The sequence below is a fragment of the Diplotaxodon limnothrissa genome, linkage group LG17, assembly GCF_057381915.1.
Source record: "Diplotaxodon limnothrissa isolate DT_005_m linkage group LG17, D_limnothrissa_male_GT1.1, whole genome shotgun sequence".
Lineage (NCBI taxonomy): Eukaryota > Metazoa > Chordata > Actinopteri > Cichliformes > Cichlidae > Diplotaxodon > Diplotaxodon limnothrissa.
In genome coordinates, this window is record NC_140612.1 from 23,401,418 (window position 1) to 23,418,637 (window position 17,220).

General features: G+C 39.2%; 1 protein-coding gene across 1 annotated transcript in view; it reads left to right on the plus strand.

Annotated features, from left to right (window-relative positions):
* sfmbt2 (Scm like with four mbt domains 2) overlaps nt 1–14,427 on the plus strand; it is a 63,095-nt gene extending 48,668 nt beyond the window's left edge. The window contains exons 15-21 of the mRNA XM_085376103.1: nt 3,305–3,444; nt 3,901–4,010; nt 6,151–6,326; nt 6,484–6,653; nt 11,888–12,172; nt 12,478–12,600; nt 13,857–14,427. Of these exons, the coding sequence (XP_085232229.1) occupies nt 3,305–3,444; nt 3,901–4,010; nt 6,151–6,326; nt 6,484–6,653; nt 11,888–12,172; nt 12,478–12,600; nt 13,857–13,997 (1,145 nt within the window). The 3' untranslated portion in view covers nt 13,998–14,427. The remainder of the gene's footprint in view (nt 1–3,304; nt 3,445–3,900; nt 4,011–6,150; nt 6,327–6,483; nt 6,654–11,887; nt 12,173–12,477; nt 12,601–13,856) is intronic.
* The last annotated feature ends 2,793 nt before the right edge of the window (nt 14,428–17,220 follow it).

Below are 17,220 nucleotides of genomic sequence, written 5' to 3' on the forward strand. Positions count from 1 at the left end.
TCTGCTGTGGTTTTAACTGAATCAGTAATGTTAAAGAAATGTTTAACTCTACTTGAGAAAGCAAAAAGCAGCACAAGATGCAACTATGTTTTACAGTCACTAAGTTTCATTTCCTCCTCAGTAAACATCTTTTTTTCTCTCTCTCTTATAAAACCATATTCTAGATATGCACATGTAAAGAATGCTTTTACACAGGAAATCCCTATTTATCTCTAATGCATTAGAGAGCCGGAGCGTTTCTGTTCTACCCGCTGTTATTGTAGCTGCCCTGGGAGTACTATGTGTATGTTTGGCTTTTTATCAGCTGGAGCGAGAAGGTTACACCCACAAACAAAATCTTAGAGCCAGAACACAGCATTCTTTTGTGACCACATGAACTTTAATGTGCTTATAAAGCGAATCCTTAAAAATTACCTTTTCCTTTTTACAAATTGTCCTGTGACTCTAGTTTTCTTTTGCCTAACTTAAAGGGAATCTGCTCATTCCAGTTTTATGTTCTTTAATAAGAGTATCTGCGATTTTAAGTAATCTTTTAAATATCCTTATTTATACCTCCATTCATCCACCGTCTCAAACAAGCTGTTTTCTCTCCATTGAAGTATTTTTTTCCTGATTGGCTGCCCCTCATAAACTGCACCTGTGCACCTGAGATGACCATATTAGGGATATCATCTCTATATGACATCACAGCAATTTAGAGCAGTCTGAACAGTGTGCTGTTAAGATATATATCAGCTTTACATAACTAAACATAACACATAACAAAGCTCAGGATAAACTGTTTATTTAGGAATGAAAACTAAAGCATAGGCGGATATTTTCGGCCACATGTTCAACATCTCTAAAAAACTTAAAGCAGGTAATTTTTGTGAATTCAGATCTACCGTGCAATTGACAAATAAATGTGGGTGTGTTATTTTTCGTTTTCACTTGCCTCAGTGTCTGAAATAACTGAACTGAACTGGGGGTTTCCTCAACACCATTGCGCCCTAAGGGAAATTCACCATGAAGCTGCGTCATTTCCAAATTTCAGTAAATGTAAAATATATCACCACGGCCAGCAGGATTGGAGCCAAAATTTAGAAAACAGTCAGGTAAAGTAGCTTTTTTTAAGAATGCCACTTAGCAATCTTTGGTGTATTTCTGGGTGCATTTCTGAAACCAAATAAACAGACATATCAGTAAATCTGAGAATAGATTTCACCAAAACACCACATCCTTCTCTCACATCCTCATTGTGTGGTTGGTTTTCTTTGGGAGCAGACACGTCTGTAAGCAACATGTATGTTCAAGCACAAAAAGAGCAAAGGGGTGGGGGTGGGCTGAACTGGGCATTGTTTCGAGGAGAACCTTGGTCCCTGGTTTAAAACCGCCCACTCGCTCATGCATATTCATCACCATATCTAATTACTATTCGCCCCTGGCAGTGCACCTCCAGGTGCAGACGGTTTTCAGGTGCTCCAGTAAGGCCAGAGTGCAGCATCGTTCATACGACTTCTTAGTTTGTTTCTTGGAGGCGGTGGAGGGTGGTGGAGTAGGGGGGGGTCACATGAACAGGATGTACCCATGGCCCAGTTTGACTCTGCTCTCACCTATGTGCTGAAATGGTTAGTCACACACTAATGATATACTGGAAAGTAGTAAGTAAGTAAAGAGCACCACAACCATTCATTTACTTTCATTTACAAAGGAGCTTTCTGTTTTCTTCCTTTGTCTTTTTTCTGGTTCAGAGTGGAAGAAAAGCATTGAGAAACAAAACCAGTAAAAAGTTGTTGGGTCATTTCCTTATACTGCCAATGCTCAATCAAACCACAAGGAAGTGTTTTGAGAGAGGTTCAACATTTAGTTTAAATGTCGTTTCATTATGCAACTATAATACTGAAAAACATCATCTGTTATTATAATACTTACATAATCCAAACATACATGCAGGTAAATTCCTTCACTAAAAAATGAAGAATCACCAAGTCTGTCATTAAAAATATTTTAACTAGTTTGTTTAAAGGGAGGTTTTCTGTCTATCAAATGGTCAGAAATAACAAGAAAATGCAGAACTGACAAACCTGTGGACAAATCATGCTTAAGGGCCTATTCCCGTCATATTGAGCCAGGAAAAACCATGACATCAATGTTAGCTTCTAAAATTGCATTTAAAGAGAAACTGAAGCCGTTAGTATGACTAACACCCTTGCATGGAAGTGACACACCAATTATTCAGTCAAACATCAAATGAGGTTTTGTATTTTAAGGAAACAAAACATGGGTTTGAAAGGAAGTTTGTAAACTCCAGTTTGGTGGACAGGGAAGACATTGGTTCACGGAAGTATCAAATATGAGCCGCTGTGTTTGGCCTGTCGAGTTTTGCCCATAATCCAGGTGAGGAAGTACTACTTCATACCAACTTATCGTAAAGATTGCAGTACTAACTGGCAAACAGAGACATGAACATGTTTCCTCTGTCTTTGCGTCATTGCACTGGTTACTGTAGAGTTTAGGATTAATCTAAAAATCCTTTTGTACAATTGCAGCTGCTTGCATGGGCTTGCCCCCCCCCCCCCAATTATCTAACATGTTATAGTGTTTAATACCCCACGCAGAATGCTTTAAGCAAGCTGTCTGCCAGCTGGTAGTAGAGCCTCACTTAACAGTCTTTCGTATGTCAACAAAAAAAAGCGCCTCTTCTCTTGAGCCTTTTACGTCTGCCTTTCCGTGAACATTGTAGGTTAGTTTACATTATTTTACAGCTATATTTTAATTTCCATCGTGCTCCCTTACTGTCCCATAGTTCTATTTTTTTCCTAATTCTTTATTGATTGCTGTGCAGCACTTTGGTCAACATCTGTTGTGCTTAAATGTGCTATATAATTAACTTAACTCGATTATATAAGTGGCTTTAGTCCGCCTAGGCTTGCTGCTGACTCTGCAAGTTGATTTGCAACCATGGCCACACATACAGAGAAACGTTTGTTCCTATTGGAGAATAATTTTCTTTCAACCTGACATTTTCCACCAGGAATAATGAGATGTTGTGACCCATGGCTACTTAAAGAAAAATCCGAAAACTAAGTGTAATCTGTTTACTCTGAAAGCTTCCTTGTACGCTTGTGCACTCTCTTCTGTTTCTCTTTGATTTTCCAAATGCGATGTTGGTTTCAGTTTTGTCCAGAATATTTGTTTCAATGTTTTATTTATGGTTTCAAAATTTGTAAGAGAGATATTATTTGGACTATGCCAGTATTACATGTAGCATATTTATTTCCCATAGTGGTGAACATCCATTTTTCCTTCTTTTCTTCTGTCCTAGGTTCAGCTAATGGAAGATACTGCTGCTCCAAGATTTTTGTCAACCACCGCTGTTTCTCAGGACCCTACCTCAACAAGGGACGCATCGCAGAGCTGCCGCAGGCTGTCGGACCTGGAAAATGCACACTGGTCCTCAAAGAGGTGGGCTGATGTCAAAAACAGGTGGGGGGGAGGTTATATAGAGGAGCAGGTTTAATCAAAGGGTTGCACACTTTCAAAGAGAGAGGTGGGCCAGCAGAAATTGACAGAGGGAGGAGGTAAGAGACGGAGGCCGAGACAGCGATGTCTTGTTAACCACCTGCCGTTTCCCAGCAGCACCTTCATTTTAATGTGAGGAGCTGTCAGTCAGCAGTGTTTACTGTTATACACCGCCACCACCATTTGGGAAAACAGCCTTTTAATTTCTCTAGAGACTGTGTGCTCTCGTGCACTTTGTGCAGGTGTGAGAATGTAGCTTTCTCCACAGTTTTTTGTGATCTGTATCTTTTCTTTCACTTTCGCTTGGATCCTCATTCGTGTTTGTTCACTTTTGTCTTGAGTTGTTCACATCAAGCAGGAGTTTATTTGTCTTTTTCTTTGTTCTGTTTTTGCTTCCAGCTGCTGAGCATGCTGATCAACGCTGCCTACAAGCCTGGACGAGTATTGAAGGAGCTGCAGGAGCTGGAGGATCAGAGCTGGGACTGCCAAGAGGAGACCCTCAAAGCCAAGTGAGGGGAAAGGAAAATACAAAACAAAAAATGGCAGGGGAACAACAATGAACATGTTCTTTTCTCATTTCATTTGCTCCACTCCTGTTTTGGTCATGGGCCATTGAATTTCATAATAAATCATCACTATCTTTCCTAAAAGGGCCCTGTGTCCCTCCCCCTCCTCTCGTTTCCTGCGAGGCCATTTTCCCTGCCCCTCTTTGAATTTTTTATGTTGTTTTTTGTTGCTGCAGTATTTGTGTAAGGTCTGCATTTTCATCCACCGCTGGCTGCACAGAGCCAAATTATTCCACAGCTTCAGGCTGCGTGCTCGGTGTTTTCTAATCGAAAACGGCCCCATTTTTTTCGTCCGAAACGAGAAAGAATCAGGCAGTCATGAGTCTGAGTGAGTCACCTGTGCTGGCCCGCAGAGCACAGTGATCACATTCACGCACGAGTGTTTTGACAACTCGCCAGAGGATTTACTTTTAATTTTCTGGGGCATCTACCACCCAGAGAGACAATTTATTTCTGACTCCAAAGTGGAGAAGGTTCAGTACACAATTGAGTTCAATTAAGCAAGAGCAAAAACAAGTTGACAGAGAGTACATATTTCTCATTAATTAATGGATCTTGTTCCTGTTTGGTTGTAATTTTCTTCAGATTGTTACTTAAAATTGAGGTCCTGATGGAGCACATCTCAGGGTCACTGTGTGAATTAACTCTCATGGCGTGTCATAGTCATTACAGGGCTTTTTTAAATAACTTGGCATGATTTCATAGATTATATTAGTGTTTAAAACATAAGAAAATACATTGGTAAGCAAAGTTTATATCACAAATGTTGCAGAATATCTGCAGCTTTTAAGCTATTGCAGATTTGCATCTTTTATAGTTTTTATTTTTATTTTTCAGTTTTTAGTTGATAATCAGTAAAAATCAGACATTTTAAGGTGTTAATGTGGAGAATAGTTCCTTGTGGGCAGCAGTCTGTTCATTCCTACAAGTTCTAAGAGCAGAGTTAATGCTGATCCATAAAAATAAATTAGTAAGACAAACATAGTTAATAATTAAAAGTAACTGAATAAATTGAATTGACTGACTTAGTATTAACTGATTTGACCGTAGTTGCCGACTGCTGGTGCATTATGTTAGTTTGAGACCTCTAAAAGCAGAAGAAAGAGAAAATCAGTATTTTGTTTGTGTGTTTTTGTTTCGTTTTGTTTGCTTCTTCTGCTCCTTGACTACCACAAGCCGCGTTCTCCTTTCATTAGGACTGCCTCATGTAAGTGAAAATTGTATCTATGAAAATTATTATGAGTTAGACGCACTGCTCTGGAATTCCCCTCATCTAACCTCCTCTCAGAGCCAACAATGGGCTATAGTGCCAGATAAACACGCATGTGTCTCATTTAATGATTAATGATTAAACAAAGAGATCAGATAAACTCTGCTGCATGTTTAGAAACCTTTAAGTCATCCTGTCCTGTCAGAATTAACATATCAGCATTGCATTTTCTAAGGGTATAAGACTTAATTTAACTATTTTATTTTCTATTAGGGCTTTAACTTGATTTTGATTTTCCTTAACAGTTGCAAATTAAATGATTAGTCATTCAGTCTATGACATGAAAAATTCCTTTTCTGATTTCTGTGAGCACGTTTATGTTACACAACAGAATGTATTGAAAGAAATTTATCGATACAACTAATTGAAATGTGACTTTGTTGATGTGTTTTGGTTTAAAATCAAACTAAACTGCTGTTTCACTAATGATTTATTATTGGATTTTAACCTATTAACCTCCAAAAAAAAGAAAGTAGCACAGACCAACATTAGTTTGTAGGTCATTATATTTTTTTCTTGCCAGCAGCTCCGCTCTCTTTGCCCGACCTTAGCCATTATGTGGGATATTGCCAAATTGACCCTTCATCTCACTCCGTTCTCCTGAATCGGCCTAATCAACCGAACAGTCTGAAGTCATGCGGGCTGTCGTAAAACTGCCCGTTTTTCACATCCTTGCTGTGCAAGCAATCATCATTCACCTATGAGTGCTTTGATGGATCACAGATGGTTTAATTAGCCATTGTCCTCATAAGTAAAAGTAATTCTTCACTGACAATGTCCCTCTGTCTTCCCTTTCCTTCCTCCCACACACAGATATAAAGGAAAAACGTATCGTTCCACCATACGGATTGTCCGCCTAGCAGACCAGATCCCAGATTTCTGCCGTAAAGTGTGTGTGAAACTACAGTGCTGCCCGAACCTCTTCAGCCCCATCCTCGTTACTGACAAGTGCCCAGAGAACTGCTCCGTCCAAACAAAAACCAAATACAGTGAGTCTCTGTAATTATACGCATCACTTCCTGCACCACAGCTATGAAGGAGACCCAAATCAAAGCTTGTGATGCTGCAGAGTGTATAATTGCCCTGGATGAGTGGCTAAGTTTTGTTTTGGGTGCATTGTTTTCAACATCTGCTCTGCGTCCACAGCCTATTACTATGGGAAGAAGAGGAAGCTATCCAAGCCCACTGCAGGAGAGGAGACAGCAGAGGGAGAGCTGGCCAAGCCGACGCGCCGCAGGAAGAAGAGGAAAGCTATCTTTGTGCAGAAGAAAAGACGCTCCTCTGCTGTGGACTACACTCCCGCTGGCTCCCCGCAGGTTAGAAAACACCTCACTTCTTCACTTCTTCCTCAGTCCTTTATTTTGTCTCTCATAACAAGTGTCCTGTGCACTCCTGCTCATGTGACAAGCAGCAGGTACACTCACAACAAAGTGCACAGTGTATAAATTATAAACAAAATCACATGTGAATATAGAAAATGCAGGGTAAAAGAGGAGCTTCTCATGCAGGTGCCTTATGCAGATATATCCACTGCTGGGCACTGAGTTATTTATTGTAGCTAAAAATAGCCACACATCTGGCACAGAAAGGTTGCAGTCAATCACATTATAGTTGTTCATTTAATATGCAGATGCCACAGAAGTACCGTCTTCAGGCATCAAGTCTGCATTTGTGTGAGTTTTAAAGCGTATTATATGACTACCTCACAGGTTAAGGCCTCAGTTAGCTTTAGCATATTAACACAGGGATAAGGTCAGTTTTCAGTGAAAGCAGGCATGAGTTCATTCTCTAGTTTTAACAGCCTACACAGGCGTTGCATTCAGTGCATTTTATAGTGGACCTCTGAACCATGATGTCTAGGCTCCTCCTGGAATATTTTTATATGAAACTGTGCAAAGTATGGGAGTCTAGCTAGACTGCCTCAAGTGGCCATAAGAGGAGCTACAGGTTTTTGTTTTGGTTTGGTTCAAGCCATCTTGAATTTTTTCAAGATGGCTGCAAAGTGGTGAGATTTGCTTCTAGAAAGGCTTTGGTTGTACTACAACATGGCGCCATGGCAACAAGGAGCTTTTGAGTCACCATAGCAATGAAAGAAAACCAGCACAAAAAGAAACATTCCACCTGAGACTGCTAACATCATCAGTTTCAACAAGACTCGTGCCTGCTGGATTAAATGAAGATTCGCAGAACTCTGACTTAAACAGACTCTCATCATGCCCGTCCTCGCTCTGGGTTTCATCTTGGGTTTGGTCATCACAAAATCTGTAAGAAAACTCACGCAGCTGTTCCTCAAAGAAGAAGACGAGGCAAGCAGAGATGAGGAAATCACTCCAGGACCTTCTGGTGGCGTTGTCCAGCAACGTCCTCCTGATCCAACAACAATCAACAACCACGTCCAGCAGAGACACCAGAGCAGCTTTACGTTCAGCCTGAATGTTGGGTTGAGCACAAATACTGGTCAGCCAATCACATTGGACTAAATAAACATGTGATGACTGATATGCTCAATATTGTGTGATATATTTATCAATAACATCAGTAATTTGCAAAACTACTTTTCTGTTTTTAAAAGCTTTTCACAATTGTCTGAGACATTTCTATTGAATATTACTCCTCATGGCTTTTACATGATGAAGTGAGACAATACCATCGTTACATTTGTCACAGCAGAATGAAATGGCTGATTTAGGTCATTTTTTGTCCTGGTTAAACAGATTTAGAGTAAACAAAGAAAGGAGGTCTGACAAATATACATTCACTACGAACAGCACTTATTTTGAAGCCACTTATAATAAAGAGAGTGCCATAACTTTAATTTCAGAGGTTATGTGGACACCTATATGAGCTTCACAACATTTTGCATGTAGGCCGGGGCGTAACTTCCCGTCACTGGAGTCCTTCAAGAAACTTCTCAGAACTCGTGTATTAAGCAAAGCCTTTGACCTCTAGCCTTTTTTTGTTTATTTATACTCTTTTGTAAAGCGTCCTTGGGTTTCTTGAAAGGCGTTACACAAATCTAAGTTATTAAGTATAACACAATGCTACACGCTCACAGTTTCAGAGCGTTACGGCTTCATTAAGTGCTTAATCCAGACCACTGTACAAATGCCATAGTAATCTTATGTTATCGGTACAGGAAGAGTATAAACTGGCATGACTTTTTTACTACAATCATGAGTGGAAAGGTAAAATATAATGTCCACAGCACAGCTGAAAGGTTCCTGCACCTCTGCTATGGGTAAGCATCAACACAGCTGAAAGAGTATTTGCTTACATGCTTCCTGTTTCGGGTTTTAATGGGCTCTTTCGGGGCAAGGATCTTTAGCATTTCTGAAAACTCGCATGGATTTCTATTCTGGATCCCTTGAGTGCCATACCTCCTCCTCACGTAATGTCTGTTGCCATTTAAATGTAAATATGATTATCTGGAGGCCACAGCCTAGAACAATGCTAAGCATGCAGCGCCTCAGCAGAGAGAGAGACAACCTTTGGATTTGCATCGATCAGGCGGCAATGGAGCAGCATTCTGACAGCCTTTGAGTCCTGAATTAATAGAAATTCCTGTGTCCTGTCAACAAAAGACAGTTTTATTATTCATTATGTCTTTTGTCATTTGTCACAAAGGATTTAAGACACATTTCTCACCATATTTGTTTTATGATTAAATGATCAGTGTTTATCACTCATATTAGAGGCCAGTCCAGCTGATATTTAGAGAAATAGGAAAATCTACTTTTATTAAAAGTGTATATAAGCACTTAATCCACCTTTTAATACGCCCACTGTGCAGTCTGGATGAATGAAACAATAGAAGACACGCAGAACCTTTCACACCATAGAAAGCAAGTCAGGATTTGAATAAACTGTAATTATTTTAAAAGGATCTGTTAATTTCAGTGTGCACTTGTCTCTCTTCTTGCGCTCCCGCTCTGTTTATGAAAAACAAACTGTCACTCTGTGGCTAGAAAACATGAAGCAGAGTGGGGATAACATAATAATAAAAATTCATGAGGGTGAGATGTCCTTGTCACTGCTGCTGTGGTTAAAAAAAACAAAAACAAACATTTCAGAAAACTTTTAGTCACATTTTGTTTGTGTTACACCTTTTTGTGCAGGTTGAGTTATTTACAGGTGAATAAAGAGGTGGTATTACGAATAAATAGATTTTAGATAATTAGATTTTTAAAAGTGATCACTTAAAAATATTAACACATACTGTAGAATAGAAAGTAAAAAAGCAACATAAAAGTTAAAAGAAGGCCCTGAGAGATTTTAGTTTGTGTCTTAATTTATATTCATATACTACGTGTGAATATGCTGCAGACCGCTATATGACAGGGATAAAAAGACAAAATCTGACCATTCATCTTCCGGTTAAATAAGGGGAGAATAGTTGATAAGATTATAATAAATAAATTATTATGACTGTTAAAGATGACCAAAAACAACAGATTTAACATTAACAGTTCTGATGACGATACAAAATTAAAAATAAAATAAATACTGACCTGAAAGTCAGGCTGAAAGATAGATTCGTCTGGAAAAATATTAGACTTGTGCAACAACATAAATACATTTCAAGACACGTAACAACAGACTTCTGTACTAACAGTGATTACAGGAAATTATCGCATTCTTAAATTTTGGTCCTCTGCACTTGGGCAGTGTTGCTGAGTTGTTAGCAGGAGGGCAGTACAACCTGGCATGTTGGATAATAAAAAGCTGCATTAGTGTAGCTGTGGTGTTCGCACAATAAAATTTTGTGGCAAGCGTACCCCACTGTGCCTTTGAACCGGCAACTAAAATGAAATCTGTTTCTTCTGTTCTTCAGCTAACAGCAGGAGAAGTTTCCATTTCTTGCATCATAAATACGTCTTCCAGATTGCTGTCTGTGTCACTTTTAAACCACAGGAATATGTTTTTAACACCAGTGAATGAGCAGGTAGCATCTTCTATGTGACTGTATTATGATCAATTGACCTCAGCACTCTTTATTACAAGAAGACTTTTTAAATGTTGCAGATTCCTCCTTAAAATCACTCAAAGTCCACAGTGAAACTCAACAAGCCAGTTTAGCAGGGAGTTAAGGTCTGCTTTAAATCAGAGAAAGCCCAGATGGACAGATAATCCAGAATAAGTGGGAGTATTCTAGCAATAAAGTCAATAAATTCAACATATCCAACTAACATTACATGAAACCTACTGTGGTAATTACTTAGGTTCAAATGTGGCCCAAACAGGATTTGGAGCACCTAACCTCAGAAAATATTACCAGTGTATTACCAGGCAACAAGCATAACCCTGAAAAAACTGAAACAACAAAAAAAAGAATGAGCTTCATTGCTCACAAGTTATGAAGTAAAAAGTCAAATTTTTAGCTTTTTAACCCCAAAATCGTATCCTCCAGCACTCCTACAATACTCCAAGTGTTTATACCAGAAGTTTGGAACACTGCATTGCTTGTCAACAAACAACATAAAAGTAGTGTAAATATACCTGCATAATATTCAAAATTTCTGGTTTACTAATAATAAAGAATTCACGTGGCAACATTTTATTGCAGTGGCTGGCTGAGGTTAATCTAGTCTTACCTGTTTTATGTACTTGTGTCTATAGGAAAGCATGATAACCCAAACCCTAAATTTACCAAGTTACCTTCCTCATTACATTAAAAAAAAACACACATTCATGTGGCCTCAACAAGGATGGCGGTTGCTGGGAGGGAGGGAATCGTTAGGCTGAAAGTATAGTTTATGCGTGAGGTGGTTCAGCAACATTGTGGAGTTTTACTGGCCGGACTGGTTGGAAGATTGTTTCAGTCCTAAAGAGAAACACAAAGTGATTGAATAGATAACCCGCTCATGTTAATGATCGTTTCTGTGCTCTGGCATCTGTGAGGAGTGGCTTCTTTTCTCTGTGTTATATCACTGCAGACTGACATGTAACCAATTACATGTCACCAGATTAGCAGATCTATCAAATCATTTATACTATTAACTAATTTTTTGCATGAAAAGCTGTTTTTATCTCAGTCAGCTACAGTCGTAATATTTAATAGATATTTCTGTCTACATTTAAATTGACGTAGCAGCTTCTGGTTAACATAAAAGCCTCTGCTTTGTCTGTGTAAACAAGAAACTTTTGGCTAATGTCATTAAAAGAAACTTCAGATTTCAGTCCAGCTCAAATGTTTCCTCTACTGTTACACCAGTGCGTTTCAGCCTTTTCTAACAACATTTTACCAAAATGATCCCAACAAAATGCTGTGAGAACATTTAGGAGGCATAAACATTCAAGTTCGGCTTTTGTAAGCAGCTTTTGTGCTGATGTTCAAATTAAAAATTTCTGTATTTACTGTTTATCCACAGCTTTTTTACAATTCTTTTGCTTTTAATTATTCCACAACTCTCATTTGACTGGTAAATTGAATAAATTGCTAAACTTGGTGAATAAACATTGAGACAAACATTTCTGCATGATATGCATGATTTCTGGGACAACTGTGAACAACTGAGCGCCTCTCTAACTCCCTTCTTTCTCCCCTCTCCAGGACAGTGATGAGGGAGAGGAGGACGAAGAGAGGGCGTTGCAGTCGGGCAGCGAGGGCACCAGCTCGGAACCTCGCGAGGACCACACAGACACCTCATCGGTGGAGGTGACCAGCAGCCGTCCTCGCCGGGCCACGGCGCTGCGCAGAGCCGTCAGCGCGGGAAACCCGGCACTCGGCCCGGCACTCAGCCCGGAGGCTCCCGCAGGTCGCAGGAGGTCAACTCGCTCGCTGTCTGCGTACAACCAGAACAGCAAGTACCAGCCCGCCAAAGGACAAGACATGCAGGTAAAGCAGAGAGGCTACAAAACAGGTTCCCCATACTCTTTATGACAAGCAAGTTTACTGATATTAATGCATCATATTTTTGGTACACTTAATTATATGTAAAAGTAATAGTGTCGAGAGGAGAGTAAAACAGCTCCATCACGAGCTTCTACACCAGAAAAAATCAACGATGGGGGGATTTATCACATCAGGATTTTGCATCATGATTTATCCTATCCACACTGAAATAGTTGAGTGATTAACAGAACCCAGAGCAGTGTGTGCTACCCTCTAGTTCACAGTGTGCCTTTTATGTGCAACTTCAGGTGGAGGAGGAGGACGGTCAGCTGGTTTTGGACAGAAACCCTCTGGAGTGGAGCGTAGATGAAGTCGTCCAGTTCATTAACTCTACCGACTGCGCATCTCTGGCTGGCATTTTCCAGGAGCAGGTAAACAAAAAACAAAAACACAATTACTGTTAGGTATACATGTCAATAAAAGTGTTGCTTGTTTGATAAATAGGGGCTGAAGGTGCAGAATAAAGTAACTAAATTTCAGGGGTTGAGCAAAAATGTAGCATTAGAGAAATCATAGATATTTTTAGACAGAGCCCCTGTTTTCAACTGTCTGTGTACAAACTCTTCTATAAATTGTTTTAATATATTTTTCTTGATGGCCCAGTGTTTGGTTAGATACAGTGTTTGCCTCACTGATTGGTTTAGGTGGCAACAATGTGGTTTTTTTTATTAGTTTATTTTAGAGTGATTAACTCGACTGACTTCAGCTTGTGTGTCTCTCCTTGGACTGTGTGTGTAGAAGGAGGGGAGGGGCTGTCTTTACACACAGAGTAGATAAACACACACAGAGAAACACCTCAGTGTGTAACCAAGACAGTAAAAGCCAGCAGAGACTCTCACATATTACACTGAACACAGACGTGATAAATAACATGTGTGGATATTATATTTTTAACCCCTTATTTGTTTCTGTGAGGTGCAGTGGGTACCAGCTTTTCTCAGGCAGATATTTATCCAGCTACAAATGACATCTTCTTCGAGCGGTCGATTATTTTCTGCTTTTTTGGGGAAAAAAAATTGTTTACTTCATATTACTGCACATTTTAATTGGTTTAGAAAATAAAGAATAAAAAGAGAATTAATAATACAAAAATGTGTGAAATCAAGATTTAAGCCTTTTAAAAAACCATTAGTAACATTTCTTGTTTTGTTACTTAGAGACTTTTTGTAAGGTTATTATAGTAATTTAAACATGTTTTAGTTAACTCAAATGGAAATAAAACCTAGCCTAAATAGTCTAAAGTGAAATGAGATTGTGTACTTACAAACAGAATGAGTTTTGTTTAGTCTGGTGATTTGGTCACATTTGTCAAGAAAACCAGCCAATGAAGGCTTTGCTCAGTGTGTTGAGATTAGAATGGCAATGTTATTAAATGTGTCGAGTGCTTTCATTATCATATTTTATTAGAGCTTTGTTTTGAACTTTTCAACTTAGAATCTGACAAATACTTTATATAAATACACTAAAAATAAAAAAAACTCATCCTTAGACTGTTTGAAACTAAACTGAAGCTCTAATTTTGTATAAAAACGCCCTCTGCAAGCAGCTTTTTTTGAGGTGAAGTACATTACAGGAGTTTAAGCTGAAAGCTTCAAACCCTGAATATTTCTGTTTAACTTGTGTGCAGGACATCGATGGTCAGGCCCTGCTGCTGCTGACTCTGCCCACAGTCCAGGAGTGTATGGACTTGAAGCTCGGGCCTGCCATCAAGCTGTGTCACCAGATCGAGCGTGTCAAAGTTGCCTTCTACAAACAGTACGCCAACTGATGGAGGAGCAGCGACAGGAGCAAGCCTGGAAATGTTGGATTACGTGGATTTCCAAATTATTTTGGCAGTCGGTTACTTTGGATAAGCACACACCGAGGGACAGCAGGAGGATGTTTCCAGATGAGAAGCTGAAGGATTAATTTCTGGGATACTATCTGTGTGAAAATGATATGCAGTACCCACGAAAAACAAAAAAACTTCCTTACTGTCGACTCCGGCAGAACCGAACACACTGAGCTGATCTGTGTGCTCTACTGATCTGTGAAGAAGCTGAGGACTTGTTTTTTTTTCTCTTACTTTTCATTTCCATTTGATTTGTCATAGAGGAGCATCATAGCAATTAAGCTTTAAAAATTATAATCATGAAGAGTTTTCCCTTTTTTTCTGTGTGGCATAATCGGTTCAGAAAATATAATCGGAAAGTATTTAACAAACCAAGAATTAATATATTTGGAATATTTATTGTTACCCTTATTTATAAGGAGTGATTATCCATTTGGATTTTTAAGGAAAAAAATTGGAGATGTATATCACAATGTACGTATTAGCTAATCTTTATTGAAAACGGGAAACTATGGTATGAATTTATTCAGTTCAAATAAGCATCCCATGTGTTTGAGAGAAGAACACACTGGAATAGTCTTACTCTCTTCTCATTGTTACAGTCACATGAATCAATCATGGAAGCTATTTTGTGTCCATCTATGCAATTCTGTTGCAGATATTTTTGATAAGTAAGAAAATAAATTTCTATTGATTTTTATCTGTTTTTCTTGTGCTTCGCTTTTCAGTTCAAACACTAATAAACATAAACTGAAGGTTCCTGACAGCATGGCATATTCACCTGGTATAAATGTATTTCACTCCACTTTTGCTTTTAGAACTTAATTGTATTTTTTATGGAACAAATTCACAGAGGTGCTGGAAATTTTCCTCAGAGATTTTGGTCCATGTTGATATGATAGCATCACCCAGCTGCTGCACATCCATGATGGGACTCTCCTGACCCACCAAATCCCTAAGGAGCTCTATTCGAGATCTGATGACTGTGGAGGCCATTAGAGCAGAGGTCTCAAAGCTTTTTTGCGCCACGGACCGGTTTATGTCCGACAATATTTTCCTGGACCGGCCTTTAAGGTGTCGCGGATAAATACAGCAAAATAAAACCAGTGCCGGTACCTAAAAAAAGAAGATTTATTCATAACACACGGGAAAAGACCCAGGGAAACAAAGTTAACGATAAAAACGATTTAAAAAAATACGTCTAAAAAACGATAAAAACCCTTAAATCCATAAATTTCACACCTGAGCGTCAGCTCTCGTGGCCCAGTACCAAACGACTCACGGACCGATACCGGTCCGTGGCCCGGGGGTTGGGTACCGCTGCATTAGAGTACAGTGGACTCACTGTCATGTTCAGGAGAACAGTTTAAGATGATTTGAGCTTTGTGACATGGTGCACGAGTACACTGTGGTAATAAACAAATAGACAGTCAAATTCTGAACCTGCCTGAATGTAGCAGCAGAAATCAGAAGTCGCTATTGGATGGTCTTGTTTTTGTGAGTGTGTGTGAACATTTTAGGCTGAGCAGCACTTGGTGTGTCTTCTGCTGCAACGTTCATTGTGTTGTGCATTTAGAGATACTCTTCTGCATACTTTGGTTGTAAAAAAGTGGTTATTTGCAGTCTGACATCAACAAGGCATTTTTACCCAGAGAACTGCAGCTCACTGGAAGGGTTAGTTACAATAAAAAAGCAAGAAACTCGGGTGGCACATTCATGTGTGGGGCACTTGTTGCGGAGCAGTCTACCAACTGAAAGGTCAGTGGTTCAATCCCTGACTCCTCTAACCTGTAGCATTATGAGGGGCAGCCAGTGAGAAGAAAGTCAGTTTAATGGATGCAGAGTAGAAATGAAATACATCTCCTCCCTCTGCTTTTTCTGGAATCACACATCCTGGACTCCTCGTCTCATATTATACTGATGTGTGGTACAACTACATCATATACATAGTTTTGTTTATAGCTGTGTTTCATGATCTCAGGTGAAACGGTTGTCATGGCATTTTTATATTCAGGGCTATTTTTAAAGCCTGGTGCAACATGACACAATAAATATTTTTATCACACACCCACAAACAATGATGAACAACCAGTTGTTTTACACACTGAGTGCAAAACTTTTTTCTGAAGGACACACCTGGGCATCCTTGGTTATAGCTCCTCCATGCTGTCCTCAACAAACTGAGACGTCCTCCAGCATGGTGCACTGAGATTGATTTCCATGTTATAGACCGAAGGACAAATGAGACGAGGAGGCACAAATCACAGAAATGAGAAAAGCCTCCTGTCTCAGAGGATAACGTAAGGTGCTACAACAAAGCCCTGTATAATATAAATGAGGACTATTTTGAATTTTGAATAAATAAAGCGACGCAAAAGTGACTCTAGTAGAGTCCAAGAATAGAAACTATGGAGATGGAAATAAACACAATAGCCTCTTTAAAAAAACACACACAAAAAAAAAAGAAGTAGTTTTCACACATGATAGTTTACATGTAAAATGTTTGTTACTACAAGGTGCTGTCTGAGTGGAGTACAGGAGGCAGGACACATGGTTGGTTATCCACTTCCCACATGGGCACAGTTGGACTTTATACAGATTTTGCACTAGGCAGCTGGGAGGTTGAAGACCGCCTATATCCAAACCACACTCGGCTCAGCTGCTTAGAAACAATTTCCAGATTGTAACTCAAGGTCACTTGCTAGTTTTATGAGAAGCCTCTTTAAAGATGACTTAAACTATCATGAATTTACAATACATTTGTGTGCAGTATTTGTATTTGTAGTTATCAGCTCACAGCGTGTTAGCAAGACATTTCAAAGTCCAACCTTAATGTAATCAGTCATCATTCACTTTATCTAACTATTGGTGAGCAGTTTAACCAAGTTTAGCAACACATGAGCTCTTGGTTTCATTTTTTTATTGTTAGTTTTCACTAATACTCATTCATAGCCATTAAATATACATTTAAGTTAGAGCTTTTCATATATGAAGCTATCTGTAGCTGTTTTGTAGAAGGTGAAGGGTTAGCATATAGGCCCTGATGCATGGTGAGACATAGGAAGCCAGACGTCTCTGTGGTTAACAAAACACACATCAGCACTACTCCAGGTCACAGTTTAAAGAGGAACCGCACTCTGTCGTTGCTGCTTTGGGGAAA